Here is a 14,460-nt window from a genome sequence, read left to right on the forward strand (position 1 = left end):
GATTCTGTCATTATTTTTCTAATTATTCTTATTTTTCCTTCCCAGGAAGTATGGGAAGGTTGGCTATATGAGTATGTGTGTATATGTCTGTGTGCACACACAGGAACAAACCAGTGTTTGCTTATGCTTTTGTCTAGGTTTAGTTTTTTGGTTGTTTTTTTTTTTTTTTTTTTTTTTTTTTTTTTTTAATGAGAGAGCATGCATACAGGGGAGGTACACAGAGGGAGAGAGAATCTCAAGCAGGCACAGTGCTGTCAACGCCGAGTCCTGTGTGGGGCTCTATCTCACGAACCATGAACCATGAGATCATGACTTGAACTGAAATCAAGAGTTGGACGCTTAACCAACTAGCTACCCAGGCACCCCTAGTTCTTTGTTTTTGATCAAACTGTGATTTGGGGTTTTTACATCTGTGAGTTATGGTTTCCCTGATGCCTGGCTTTTTAAGGATAAAAGTCCTTAGATTACACAGTCTCAGAACTGGAATTGGAAAGGATTTACAAGGCCAGCTAATCCAATTCTGTTCTTGCCCCAGCTTCCCATATAGATGGTTTTTCGCTTTTTTTGAACAATTACGGCGTGGGGATACTTTCTATTTCAGCCATTCTATTTGAAGACTACCTCTTAGAAGTTCCTCCCTGTGTAAGCTCTGCCCTATAATAACTTCCCTCTGGTACTTTTGCCCTCTTGGAGCATAGACTGAACAACTTTGGTAATTTTTCCATATAAAATTATTCATCTTCTTGAGACCAATACTCTCCTTCCTCACCCTATCCCACCTCATTATATTTTTTTCTTTTAAGAGTTCTTGATTCTCTAATATGCTCCTTCTAGAATAGGATTTCTGGGCTTTTTAGTGCTAGTCCCTTCCTTTGCTTGTTTTCTAGTTTTTGTATTTCTTTCTTGGCATCTAATGCCTCAAATTTAACATCAGTAGATTGTTTAAAGCATTTTCCTTTTTTGATGCTTCTAAATCAGAAGAAGCAAAATGCTTGAAGTTTTTTGATTAGATATCTGTACAATCTATTGATATACTTGCATATCAAAGGTAATGATACGACAAGAATCCCAAAATATTTGTTGTTTCAGAATTAATTCAATTATTGTAACTCATAATATCTGATTTAACACAGTTTCTAAAAGCTGTGCATGTATGGTTACACAAACATACATTTGCCAAAAGTCATTGGTAAAATCTGTTATTATATAAATTATACCTCAATAAAGTTGATTTAAAAAACAAACTAAACATGTACAAAGTCTTCTCATTCCAGACAAATATATTTCCCTTCCAGTGGAATAGGCACATGAAAGGAAAATTGAGAGTTTGTGGCCATTTAACAATTATATATCCGATTAGGTTACGTAAGAAGCTCCTAACCCATAATCAAGGAAGGTTCATGTAGAAAGACTTTGGCTATAGCCATAGTTCTATACAAATGTCCTATTTATAATAATCTGTGTGAGGACATGGGACAAAATGCTATTAGGCACAAGCTCAAAGGAGAACCCCTGATGACTCTTCCCAGGGTGGTTGAGTTCTCATGACCACATGGTCAGGGACTCACAGAAGCTCCATTTAGGCACCTAATGACTTGGGAACATAAGCAGAGTGACCACATCCCTTTCATTATCATCACATGGACATGATAGTATCTAGACAAATAAACCATGTGTTTTTGGAGTACTTTCTATGTGCATAGTACTGTGCTAAGCTCAATGAAGAATAGAGAATAGTTAAAAAAAAGAAAAAACCCTATAGGATAGTCATGATAATTGCACAACATTGTGAATGTACTAAATGCCACTGAATTTCAGGCTTAAAAATGATTCAAATTGTAAGCTTTATGTATACATATATATATATATATTATATATATATATGTATATATTATATATATATATATATTATATATATATATGTATATATTATATATATGTATATATTATATATATATGTATGTGTTTGTGTGTGTGTGTGTGTATACACATACACACACATACATACATTTTTTTTACCATAATTAAAAATGAACCTACAAAGCCATTGAGAAATCCAGGTGTGCTCCAATAATAAATTAGTATCTACTAAGCACCCTTCATTTTTCTTCAGCATTTAATTGCTCAAGTGCCTTCTGTTCCTATAACTGTGGAACTTGCCCTAGTTCTTGTCAAGGGAAATTTAAAGAACTCTGGGCCTGTCACACAATGGCATGTCACCCTTGCTGCTGGTCCAATATTGTCTCTACCTTCTACTTTATTCCCTATGGCTTTTACTCTGGATGCATAAAAACTGGGATGTAATGAATTATATCAGATTAATCAGATTTATTACCTGTTTGACCTTCAGGGTGTTGTTTGACAATAGTGAGTTTTGTAAAATTGATGGGAGGACTAACTGAAGTAATATCCCCTTCCCTTGTACTGACCCCAACTGCATTCCTGCTTTTGTCCCTGCTTACATGATTCCCTCTTTGGCTCCTTCCTTAGAGTTACAGTTTTGCCACCACCTCTTTCCTAATTGCTGAATCCCATGATATCAACATCCTACTTCTGCTCTGTTTATTGCCTACTCTATCTAGGCCTATTGGCCTGAATTTTTGTATATAGTATAGTATATATCCTGAATTTCTGTATATAGTAGTCTTTGTATGTTTCTGAGCTTTTCTGTGTATTATTTATTGCATATGATTAAGAATTATAGACTACAAAAAAAAAAAAAGAATTATAGATTATATACTTTTGGAATTCAGAACCAGGATAGCTCAGTGTTCCCTGGATTAACCAAGATCTAAGACTAGAGCTAGCCTTGAAAGATGCCTGGAATTGAGTCAGGAATAAAGGAAAATAACCACAGTTTTGACAATAGTTTCTTAAACCCATAGCTTTTAGCACATTAATAAAACTGCACAACTACTAGCAAGGCTGTCCAAGGCAGGGCATTTTTATTGATGTAAATAGATTTGGTGATGGATTTGTTGAATGTATTACTATTGGTTGATATAGAGGATGCTGGGTGTATAAGTGTCCACAACAGGCATTCAAGGGAAAACCAGTTCATTAGTTTGGACTTCAGATGACCAGATTGCATTCTGCTTGACAAATATTCACTTAATCACATTTTTTTTAAGACTCTTAAGTGCTCCTCTAACTGCTAAGATTCAGTTATTTTTTTCAGGTAAATAAGGGGACCTAATTCAGTGTTTCTTAAAATGAAATCCACAGACACATTCTCAGAGTATTTTGAGACGTCTTTCCCTTTAAAAAGAGGAGTCTAACTCCTTTTAAAGGGATGCCAAGAACTTATATGAGGGGCCAAAGTATAAAATGTCAAGAAAGGAGTTTCAAGATTGTTAAATGTGGGAGGCCCAGGCAGATGAAAGCAGACATAAGCAAATCAGAAGCAAAACGGGGAGGTCGGTAGGTAGAGGTGAGGAGACTTCTAAGCCATCATTATTAGGAGCTTGATTTCCCGTGCTGGGGTAAGGTTGTGTAGTTGTATCGTTTGGCCCAACATAAAGAGCCAAGGGCATGGTGGACTAGTGACCAAATTCAGCTCTGATGGGATCTAGTTTGGCATTGTGTATAGACAGTGATTGACAACTGACACTAATTTGCTGCCTAATTGTGATGGTGTCAATGAGTCCTCTTTACTTACGAAGCAGAATTTGAAGATACAGGAGAAGTTTGGGATTCAAACTAAGAAGAAAAGGGGAGAGGCAGGTCTGTACAACTGAGGGACAGTTGTTGATTCCAGGATAGTTGCTGATCACCCTCTGCCTTATCTCCATGTCCATATTTAAGCAAGCTTCCTGATGTAGTGAATAAGTACTCACAGGTTTGGGCTACTCCCCAGGGTCAGACAGACCTCATCGAGTACTGGCGATTGCAATGATAGGGGAGCATCAGTGGTCTCACGCTTAGTTCTGTCTTGTGGTCTTTTCTCCAATTATACCAAAATATTTTTGTGAAAAAATACTAAAATTATGTTTAAAATTTTTTAAATTTTATCTTACTTGGAGAGAGAGAAAGTGTTCATGAGCACTCAAGCAGAGGAGGGTCAGAGAGAGAGAGGGAGAGAGAGAATCCCAAGCAGGCTCCGCAGTGTTAGCACAGAGCCAGAGGCAGAGCTCAATCCCACAAACCGTGAGATCATGACCTGAGCCTAAATCAAGAGTCAGGCACTTAACTGACTGAACCACCCAGGTGCCCCAGTTATTTTTTAAGTATTTTTAATTTTTAAATTTTACTGTATGTTAAAAGAAAACAATCATAGAGCTGCAGTGTCCAACCTTTTTTGGAAGGAGCATTAAAAAAATATTTCCCTGAAGCTTTGGGATCACACTTGGGGTATAGAAATGACAGTAGTCCTAGCAGGCTCCATCATCTTGATGGAATCATTTGGAGACTGAGAGAAAGGAGACATGTTGGCTATTTTCCCTCTACCCCATCAGCTCATCAGGATGTGGAGGTTGATGATCACACATGTGATTTATCTGCTGGCCCAGACTTTCAGGCAAGAATGGAAAGTGTTGAGGATGTCCTAAACAGACAATGATAGAAATCCAGTGTCAGAAATCCCTACAGGTTGGATATTATGAATGCTGGCACTTATGCTTCTGTGGGTTGGAAGAAGAAAGCTAACATTAAAAAAGTTTTGTCTGAGGAAAATAAAAACTGAATGAATGAATGGCTAGGAGAGATCTAAGGTTTTCATGCCCAAGAATTTTCAAGCTTCATAGAAAAGAGTTTAATATGCTTTTTAGAAAAGAAAGATGGGAGTTAAGCTTTCTTGAGAAGATGAGAATGACTTTGTAAATTTTTCTCCTCACACAGTCACTATCTCATTTATCCTCACTTCAACTCCATGGGGTATATCATTATCCTTCTTGAGAGATGAGAATATTAACACCTTGGATAGCTGGAGTAATCTGTCCATGGGCACACAGTGCTGTGATTTGAACACAGGACATCTGGCCAAGGGTTGTGCCCTTACCAGTTAGGTACATACATTAGTGGGTTTTAAAGTGTGAGAATCATGGACTTGCAGCATCACCTGGGAACTCATGAGAAATGCAAATTCTCAGGCTTCACCCGAAGTCTACTGAATCAGAAACTCAGGGGGCGGCCCCATCAGTCCGTGCCTTCAGAAGTCTTCCAGGGGACGCAGGCATGCTCTCGAACACATGAGAACCATTGCTGTACTTGTGTCTGACAGAAATGTGAAAAGGAAAACTGATAAGGGACTTTTTCAGGGATTGTGTTAGAGATGTCAAGATAGCAGTGGAGAACACAGGAATGAAGGGATACCATGAAAGGTCTGACAGTGAAAAGGTACCCACTTGGTGTATGGGAAGGGAAGGAATGTCAGTAATGACTGTGGGGAACTGTGGGGAAAAATCAGCTGATTGCATTTCATGTTCTTGAATGATAATTGGAGTTAGAAGAGTGTTACATCTGATTCGGTGTAAGTTAAGCGGGCAAATACTTCAGGATTAAAGTTGAATTATTTCACAGCCATTGTAGAAGTAGGATTTACCTTGGATCAAAGAGGGATTCTCTTCTTTTTTTCAGTGAATTGAAAAAGCACCTGAACAGTCTATATTGATGTGATGGTGGTTACAGGTGTTTATACATTCGTCAGAACTCATCATCCTATACCCTTAAAATGGGCACATATTGTAGGTGAATTGTCTAAATAAAGCTTTTTTAAAAGTGGGCATGTGCTCCTGTGGCAGGTGATGAGTTCCTGTCACTGGAGCTGAAGTTCAGTAACCACTTGTGAGAAATGTAGTGGAGCTTCACACCTCTCAGGGAAAAATCATTCCTTGTGCCCAAAGATTCCATGAGTCACAAGGTTGCTGTGTCAGAGCAGGTGCTGCTGTGTTTCATAGAATGCCTTATTAATATATTTGATCGGAAATATTTCAACTTGTCATGATTTTAAAATGTATTAAAGTGTACAGGTGTGAGACTCAGGCCAGTGAATTCATCCACAGCCCCCTACTGCATATCACAGGTGGAAAGATTTCATGACAGATCAAACCATATTGTCTTCTCGTTCCTAAAAATGTAATAATTTGTATTCATTGGATCCAAGCATGTTTTACTCCTAAGGCAAATTTTCCTGTTTTAAATCTTTGAATCTTCAAAAAAAGGTAACTTAGGAGGAAGGTTTTTTGTTTCATTTTGTTTTGTTTTGTTTTTCATCAACCTCAACATGACACGTAAATGCTTATTTGGATTTTTCTTCTCTTACAAAGTAGTTCATTTGGAGAATAATACGTTTGTATGTTTGAATGGATTTTAGTGTGAGATCCTTTTTCCTATAAAGGTGCCACCCTTTTATTACCTAATAATTAAGTTGCCCTTTTTTTTTTTAATACAAGTGAATTTGTACTTTCAGCATAGTTTATCAGACACTATTAATGAACCACACTATTCAGACAGCAAGGCTGCAGTACACGGGACCCTGATTACAGGAATTAAAGTACTGTGTATTGGCTGACCGCTGCTCCCCAGCAGGACTGCTCACTCATAATTCCTTTGCATCTAGTCTCAGCAGGAGAAGATTGACAGCATTGAAGACCATGTCAACAGAGCTGCTGTGAATGTTGAAGAGGGAACCAAAAACTTGGGGAAGGTAAGATTCTGCTCCTGCTGACAAATCAATGGTACTCTGGCTCCCAGGAATCTCCAGTATTAACCCAATTGATCTGCTCTCTTTAATGTGGAGGGAACCAGCAATTAAGGAAATAAGGAACAAATGACACATAGGTAGTGCAAGAAATCAATGACTGTTGTAATATTTTACTCTCAAGATTCATTCTGTCAGGAGAGAAATTTTTCAGAGAATAAACCAAAGCCCCACTAGAAGGCATTTTGGTGTTATAAGGGCATATTTGCAGAAGTGCAGGGAATGAAGTAGAGCGTTGCCAGAATCCGGTAGGGGCAAAAGTGTAAGGATGTGACCGTACGGGTAGAATGGGACCATCTGTTTTCCATAGAATATTGCTTTTAACCCCAGGTATACAGCATGGAATAATCTCTGTGCAGCATAAAAGCTTTGGGGGTATCTATAGCAGCTGAAACTGTTGAAATAAGCCTGCTAGATAGTTAGTGGATTGATTGTTTTGCAAGTAAAATCAGTTTATAGCAGTCCACTTTTTGTAGCTCATCTCTCTGAGTTCTGAGATCAGGAGCAATTGTAGTACCTGTGGAATACTTCCCCCCACTCCCCAATCTCCAGGGTTAATTATGTACCAGGAGTTAAAGAGGCATTGCCAGGAGTAATGAGAGGAAAATGCACATCACCACAGGCAGATATTCTCAACTCAATTTCTAAATTGAATTTTTTTTTTTTTTTTTTTTTTTTACAGGCTGCAAAATACAAGCTGGCAGCTCTGCCTGTGGCAGGTGCACTCATCGGAGGAGTGGTGGGGGGTCCGATTGGCCTCCTTGCAGGCTTCAAAGTGGCAGGAATTGCAGCTGCACTTGGTGGTGGGGTGTTGGGCTTCACAGGTGGAAAACTGATACAAAGAAAGAAACAGAAAATGATGGAGAAGCTCACTTCCAGCTGTCCAGATCTCCCCAGCCAAACTGACAAAAAATGCAGTTAAAACCCCAACTTCAGTCTTATTGGCGCCAACATGTCTATCCTAATGAGGACCTTTGCTGCTGTTGGACACTCAGTCAGTTTTGGAACATGATTATATCAAGATAGTGGCTGTAGATGTTCAAGTGGGATTGAACTGTGATAAGTGGATATATTTTGTTGTTTGCTGGAGTGTTAATGGAGATGTTAGAGATTGAGGAGCCTGGGATGAGGGTGTGTAGTGTTGTCGGGTAAAGTTTAAAGACTGCCAAGGAGCAGATTTTCTGCCTGGAAATGTGAAAATTGAGCTTACAACTCTGATAAGGACTTGAGATGTATGGACATGATGGGTTATGGAAGACTAGTTTATTCTATAACCCTGACTTGGAGACCCTAAGGTTAAGTATCTTATAAATATGTTTGTTTATCTCCCAAACATAGGAGATTATTTGGCCCATTAACAAAGAAAAGAATGGGGAGTTTAGGAGCCTTTCTTATCAAATAAGGAAGTCGGGATCTCACGAGGGGGAACAGGTGAGCTACATGGTGGAGTCCATTTGGTGAACCTTATTGCAGTTTGGTCACCTGTATTTTCTGGTGACGGACACTAATAGTGTCAGAAAATGGAAAGAGAGGTGCAACTTCTCTTTCAGGTAACTTAATTTGTGACACTGGCTTCTTCTCTGAACTCTTCTTTCTGTCTCTCTTTAAATAAAGAACACAGAATCTCAAGTGGTAGGAGACTATTAAGCCAGTCACTGAGCTTGCTCTGTCAGTCTGTCTCTTAACACCTCAAAGATCCAGTGGCCTTTGCCTTCCCTCCCTTGTAATTTTGAACAGTTCTTTGACTTGTGGGGTGAATTCTACCCATGTGTAATGAGGACTTTTCTCATAATCTGCTTTCTTGTACTGTCTCCCATCTCTGTTTCCTTCCAATCATCCTTACTTGTAACCTCTAGGTGAAAGAGAGAAAAAAAGGGAAGAGAGATCTCCAAATATTTCCAACATTGTTAGAGTTTGAGGTAAAAAAAAAAAAAAAAAAAAAAAAAAAATAAGCAGAAGGTAGGGGGACACCAGATCATTTCTTAGGGACGTCTTACAATTTCAAGAGACTGATGTCCCTGCCACACAGGGACTCTCTGACCCTAAGTCTTTCTAGCTGGCCCTTGGAGGAGGGCTTTCTACCTCACTTCTGTTACTGCCATCCTTTTCCCCAGGCTCTGCTGTCTCCTGTGCTTTCCTTTACTTTTCACAGCTGCTATTTCTTCCCAAGAATGGCGTTCTTGCCTGCCTTTTCTCACATTCAAGATGATAGACAAAGCCTGGTGCCAAGACTCAGTCCTCACGAAGGATTTGTGGTGCTAATCCCAACAGAGCAAGCATGGCCCAGCCTAACCTAGTGTCTGTCTTATCAAATAGCAAAGAGATTTTAAATTTGGGAGAAAAGAATTCAAAATCACAGGTAGCCTCATTCTGCACCCCCAACTCATTTGAAATAGGAAGGAACTGCCTTTTGCCTTAATTTTTACTGTTTTCTGAGAGCAGAGGAATGGGCACCTATACCACCAAATGTGTGAGCTCGGGAACCAGATTCCTCAGGTGGTTGAATGGTTTATCACTTCTCTCTTGTTGAGTTTACTCTTAATAATTTTTATTAATTCTACCTTTTACTTCTTTGTCTAATCTAAACAGACCTTTCTCTCTCCCACTTTCGTGACTGTCACTAATGAATCTTTTTTTTTCCCTTTTATTTAAATGCAAGTTAGTTAACATATAGTGTAATAATGGTTCAGGAGTAGAATTAGTGATTCATCTACTTTACATCCCACTCACCAATGAATTCTAATGAAGAGAAAGCACCATTTCTTACTGTCATTCAACAACTGGAAAATATCAAGTATTGCTAACTGTTGACTTGTACCTTTAGTATAATGCCAAGAAGGAAATGCTTTGAATAAGTGTTGGATTCTAATCCAGTATTTGATATTGGATTCCTGTAAGGTTGGGATATTTGGAACTCCACCTTTTTAAATATTTTCTGATCCTCGCTGTCCCTTTAACAGAGGGTATTCAAACCAGAATGAGGATCAGAATCACCCAGGGTCCTTGTTTAAAACAAGATTGCTAAACTTCAGTCCCATAGGTACTTCTAATAATGGCCAATCTGGCCTGGCCAGCCAAAATTACAAATTTAAGGTAGAGTTACATCAAGATTGAGCTGTATCATTGAGTTCTGTAATTTCTAGTATTCTGCCCTTCATTGTGGCCCAGTCTTCATCTCGACATATTACTCCCACTCTGCCAACCCGCACTTGGCTATGCGTTTTAAGCCCACCTGCTGAACAGCACCAGGGACTAGTTTTACACTGGAGCTGGAGGAGGGAGGAGGCCTGTAACTGAAGCTCACATTTCGTCTGGGGATCTCATTTATACTCCCACTGCATGTTCCTATCATATAGACCTTTGGTTTTCAGTAGTCGTCAGGATCGGAATATTACTCTAGCAGTCTTCATGTTCAGGCAAGTTACAGCCCTTTTAAAAAGTTTTACAATTTAAAATTATTTAGAAATTGTATCTAATTTCCCCATAATAGAACTTAATAGCTAACTTTTTGTAGAAATTTCTTGAAGTGTTTAATCAACCTATAAAGTGTTTAGAGGTATAAATTAGACAATATGACACAGAAACCAATCTTAAACTGAATTTAATGCCCTACAGTATCAGATTAAGTTCATCTTCTCTGTGATTCATGTCTTATTTTTACTAGATCACATTAGAAGATAAGGGGCACTTTGATTAAGTTCTTAACATTTACAGAGGTACCAACTTCCAGTTATAAAGAAGTCATGGGTGAAAAGTACAGAATGGGGGTGGGGAGAATGTACTGAGGCTCATTTGGATAAAGGCAGTGCTCCTAAAGACTTTTTTTCCTGAAGACTTTTGTGATGTAATAATTTGAGAATTTCTCTGTAGAGCAGAGACTTTGAAACTTTTTGGTTGTAACTCACAGTAAAAAATGCATTTATATCAAAACTCAGCATATGCATAATGGAACAACATTATGTGTAGGGTACTCTGATGCTTTTTATTGTTTCAGTTTTTAAAATATGCTGGTTGCAACCTACCAAATTGATTTCATAATCTACCAATGGATTGTGACCCTTAGTTTGAAAAGAAGAAAACACCTTATGGAGGAACTGATATTTATTGAATATCTTTTGTTTTCCAGGCACTTCACTAGGCATTTTACAGGTAAGGACACTGAGTCTCAGAGATGTTACATGATTTGCAGGGGGGTATTCAGCTGTAAAAAGTTGAAGCCAGGATGTTCACTAGGTCTCTTGAACTACAAAAATTTCTATTACTCTCCTACTATGCTACTTCTGTATATAAAATTGAGGTAGGCCATTCGTCTTGCTTCAGCCAAACCCCAATTTATTCTGTAAGGCAGGCTTGCTGTGAATTTACATATGCCATTCGTTTGCAGTGGGTTTTTTTTTTCCTAATCTTTTGTCACAAAGTGTCCCACATCCTCAGAGTTTTCAATAGTGGCTGATGCAGAAGTACCCAGTGCTGAATTTGGTCCTTAGACTATGAAATTAAAAATGTTTCCATTCCACCTGCACATCCTACAAATTTTCTTGTATTCCATGGGTTAGAGCCATCTCTTAAGCAGTGCTTTTTGATATTAACAATGAACTCTACTGCAAAATCTATCATAACTCATAGAATCAAATGATTACTCTCCTTGAAAATGGTACCCTTGGGAGGCCACGCACTTACTGTAGTGATGCTAGTATTACTTAGAACATTTTTGAAACTTTTCTTTTGAAATCATCTCCAAAGACATTTTATCAAACACATAGAAAAGCCACCTCGGTGTTTATTAGTCACAAATTACACTCCCTTGTCCTTATGACCTTTCCTCTCTTCCTTTCTCAGTTTTGCTTTTCTTCTACTGGCTTAGCTCTCCTACCCACCTATTCTGGAGCTAGTAACCTAAGGATGCCCAGAAAGGGGGTGTGCTGGCCAGAGTTCCTGGAGCAAGAACTTTTAGTTTATATTGATGCTGAATGCTGCAAAGGGAGAATCCTATGAGTCCAAAAACCTTTCTCTGTGGGCTGCCTGCCTGCCTGTAAGTGTCCTACGTAGTTTGCACAGGAGTAAGGACTGAATACTGGTAATATCAATCACAGGAAGTTGAGGAAGCCTGAAATATACATAAATCATGTATAACATTTTCCTCCAGTGAAAAACAGAAACCAAACCAACCTATGCTTTGTGTTAACTTAAAACTAAAAGGTCTTTCTCAGGACCCCCTTTGCCCTTCATTGCTGCCACTTGAAATCTGGGAGGAAGAATGATGAAAAGCTTGGGAAAAAGGTTCTCCTGTGAAATGGACATGTTCTTCTCTTGTAATCAAGCATAACATGGCTTTGGCTCTCAGGTACTTATGAATGTTAGACAATGTTCGTAAGTAGTCAGAGGAGTCCTAAAAGGTAGGAAAGCTTCCCCAGTAGCCTAAGATAATGTAAACAATTGAGGTTCTGTTTGTGTTTTTAAACAACACTTCATTTTGTTTCTAGCAAGTGGTTCTCACTATTTATATTCATTAATTTGACACCATTTTACAGAGAAACTTCTTGGGTATTATAAACAATCAGTGGCAAAATGTCCATATGTTATCCACATTGCCACCTTCGAAGAAATTATTTATTTTTGGAGATAAAAAATATTTATGTGCAAATTTAAAAGAAATAAATTGAATAAAAATGTAAAAAGGTGTCAGAGGCAAATGATTTACCCAAGATCAAAGCTAGTTAGCACCACAGCTAGAATTATAACCAAGGTCTAAGAAAAAAAATCCTCAAAGTAATTTAACTGAGGTTTTGTTATGTCATATTAAGTTGCCTGCTGAGGCTTATGGACTTTCAGACCAGCTTTAACATTCCAAATCAGGCAATAGCAATAGTGAAAAGGAAATTGGGTGGGGAATCAGGAGATCAGAGGCTAGTTTTGGCTTTGTCTCTTGCATAGTAAGCTTTTTCTCAGGGGTGCCTGCCTTCTTCTGCTCCAGCCAGGGATTCGCCAACCATAAACCTTAGGGGTTAGTAACTTGACACTCTGCATTCTTTATATATAGCCACTTACTGGGTCTTGTCAATTCTACTTTGAATGTTAGTTGCATCTACTTATAAATATATTCATGGTCATCACTCTAGTAAAAAACTGTATTTCCATACACCCCCTACCTCATTTTCCCCAACTTTACACCATTCCTCACATCACTGCCACAAGAGTGAGAACTAGGTCCGTCTTCCATTTTTCTGCTGATTGTCAGTGGCTCCACTGAATACTTGATAAAGTTCAGACCCCTTAGGTTGGCATTCACAGCTTGCCATATTCCAGCCCCAGCTTTATCTCTTCAAACTCAACTACTCCCCATCTGACAATGCCACTGAGAATCAGACATTCCACAAAAATGATTTTAAAGTTTTTCTGTGAAGTTACAAACTGGCAATAAACTGTTTACATTTGTCCAGACGGAAATAATTTCTGTAATACTACATTTTACAGAACTAGGTAGCCCAAAAGTTGTTTCTTAAGGAAAACCTTTTGTCCCCCAGAAGGAATTATATTCAGTTTCTTAACCTCCAAAACAATGTCAGTCCTGTTGCCTGTGTATGTCATAGCCAAAGCGGGGGGTTTTTCTTCAGCAACATAGATACTCCAGGCTTGAATGGACCATTGTCCAGCTCCTTTGAGAAACTTGACTAATAAATATTTGAGAAAAACAACTCAAGAGTACATGTTATTCGTACATTTCTCAAGTACTTGAGATTTTCTTGTATTATGGTTAATCATTAAAAAGATGTTTACCTGGGTTTTATTAAATCTCCTAAACATAGTTTCCATTTTATTGTTAAACCCTTGATGTTAGCAAGGGTCAGCACAAGAAAAGGCCCAATGGTGAGAATTTCTACAAATTCTGTAAAGCTTACTGAATTCATTATGTTGTTGAGTGGTGCTTGTATAAAAAAACATGCAATAAAATTCATTCAACAAAGATTGGACTGAATGCCTGTTATGTGTTGAGTACCAGGGCCATATATAGAAAAATATTAGACCTGTAGAATCTACCCTTGTAAACCATTCCGGCTAATGAATTCAGATACATAAAGCAAGAAGTCACAGTAACACATGGTAAGTACTTTAAAAGAGGAATGAACAAAGTTAAGACGGAGTGATTTGCTCTGCCTGGAAACAGGAAAGGCTTGGTGGGACATGTGTTACCTGAACAGTACCTGCAGGAAAGATATGCCTGACTGAAGACAGAGTTGTGGCCTTTGAGGTGGCAGAGGAATTGCATGTACGTAAGGCTGAAAACATGAAAGAGCGTAGTGTGCTTACAGAAAACCAAGGAGTTAAATGTGAGTGATGAAGCTGGTAGGATGGAAATACAGAGAGAGTGGTATTATATGTGTTTTTAACTTAATAATTCTTTGTTTAAAGGAATCAATGGGTTGCCTTGATTCAGATCAAGACTGTTACAACCCTCAGAGTTCCTCGTTTTGCCTTCCTGGCCAGTGAAGTTGGTAATAAACCTCACCTTTGCCAGGGTTCTCAGTGTATGCAGCCTATTTGCTTTCCTTTCCCACATGCAAGAAGTGATTTGTGCTTTCTTGCCTCTCTGCTGTGAGATCCCCTGCTTCATATTGAATGCCTGCATTCTTCCTGTCCTGCTATTCATTCCATAAATATTTATTGAAAACCCACTGAGAAATAGTCACGAAATTTACCTTTTACTGTCCAAGACTTTCATGGTCCAGTTTTCCATCTCTATTTCTTGATCACTGCAGTTCATT

General features: G+C 38.5%; 1 protein-coding gene across 2 annotated transcripts in view; it reads left to right on the top strand.

Annotated features, from left to right (window-relative positions):
- STX17 (syntaxin 17) overlaps positions 1-13,663 on the top strand; it is a 73,128-nt gene extending 59,465 nt beyond the window's left edge. For both annotated transcript variants that reach the window (XM_078436651.2, XM_078436652.2), the window contains exons 7-8: positions 6,557-6,643; positions 7,380-13,663. In XM_078436651.2, coding sequence (XP_078292777.1) covers positions 6,557-6,643; positions 7,380-7,619 — 327 coding nt within the window. In that variant the 3' untranslated portion in view covers positions 7,620-13,663. The remainder of the gene's footprint in view (positions 1-6,556; positions 6,644-7,379) is intronic.
- The last annotated feature ends 797 nt before the right edge of the window (positions 13,664-14,460 follow it).

The sequence above is a fragment of the Panthera onca genome, chromosome D4 (assembly GCF_046562875.1).
Source record: "Panthera onca isolate mPanOnc1 chromosome D4, mPanOnc1 haplotype 2, whole genome shotgun sequence".
Classification (NCBI taxonomy): Eukaryota; Metazoa; Chordata; class Mammalia; order Carnivora; family Felidae; genus Panthera; species Panthera onca.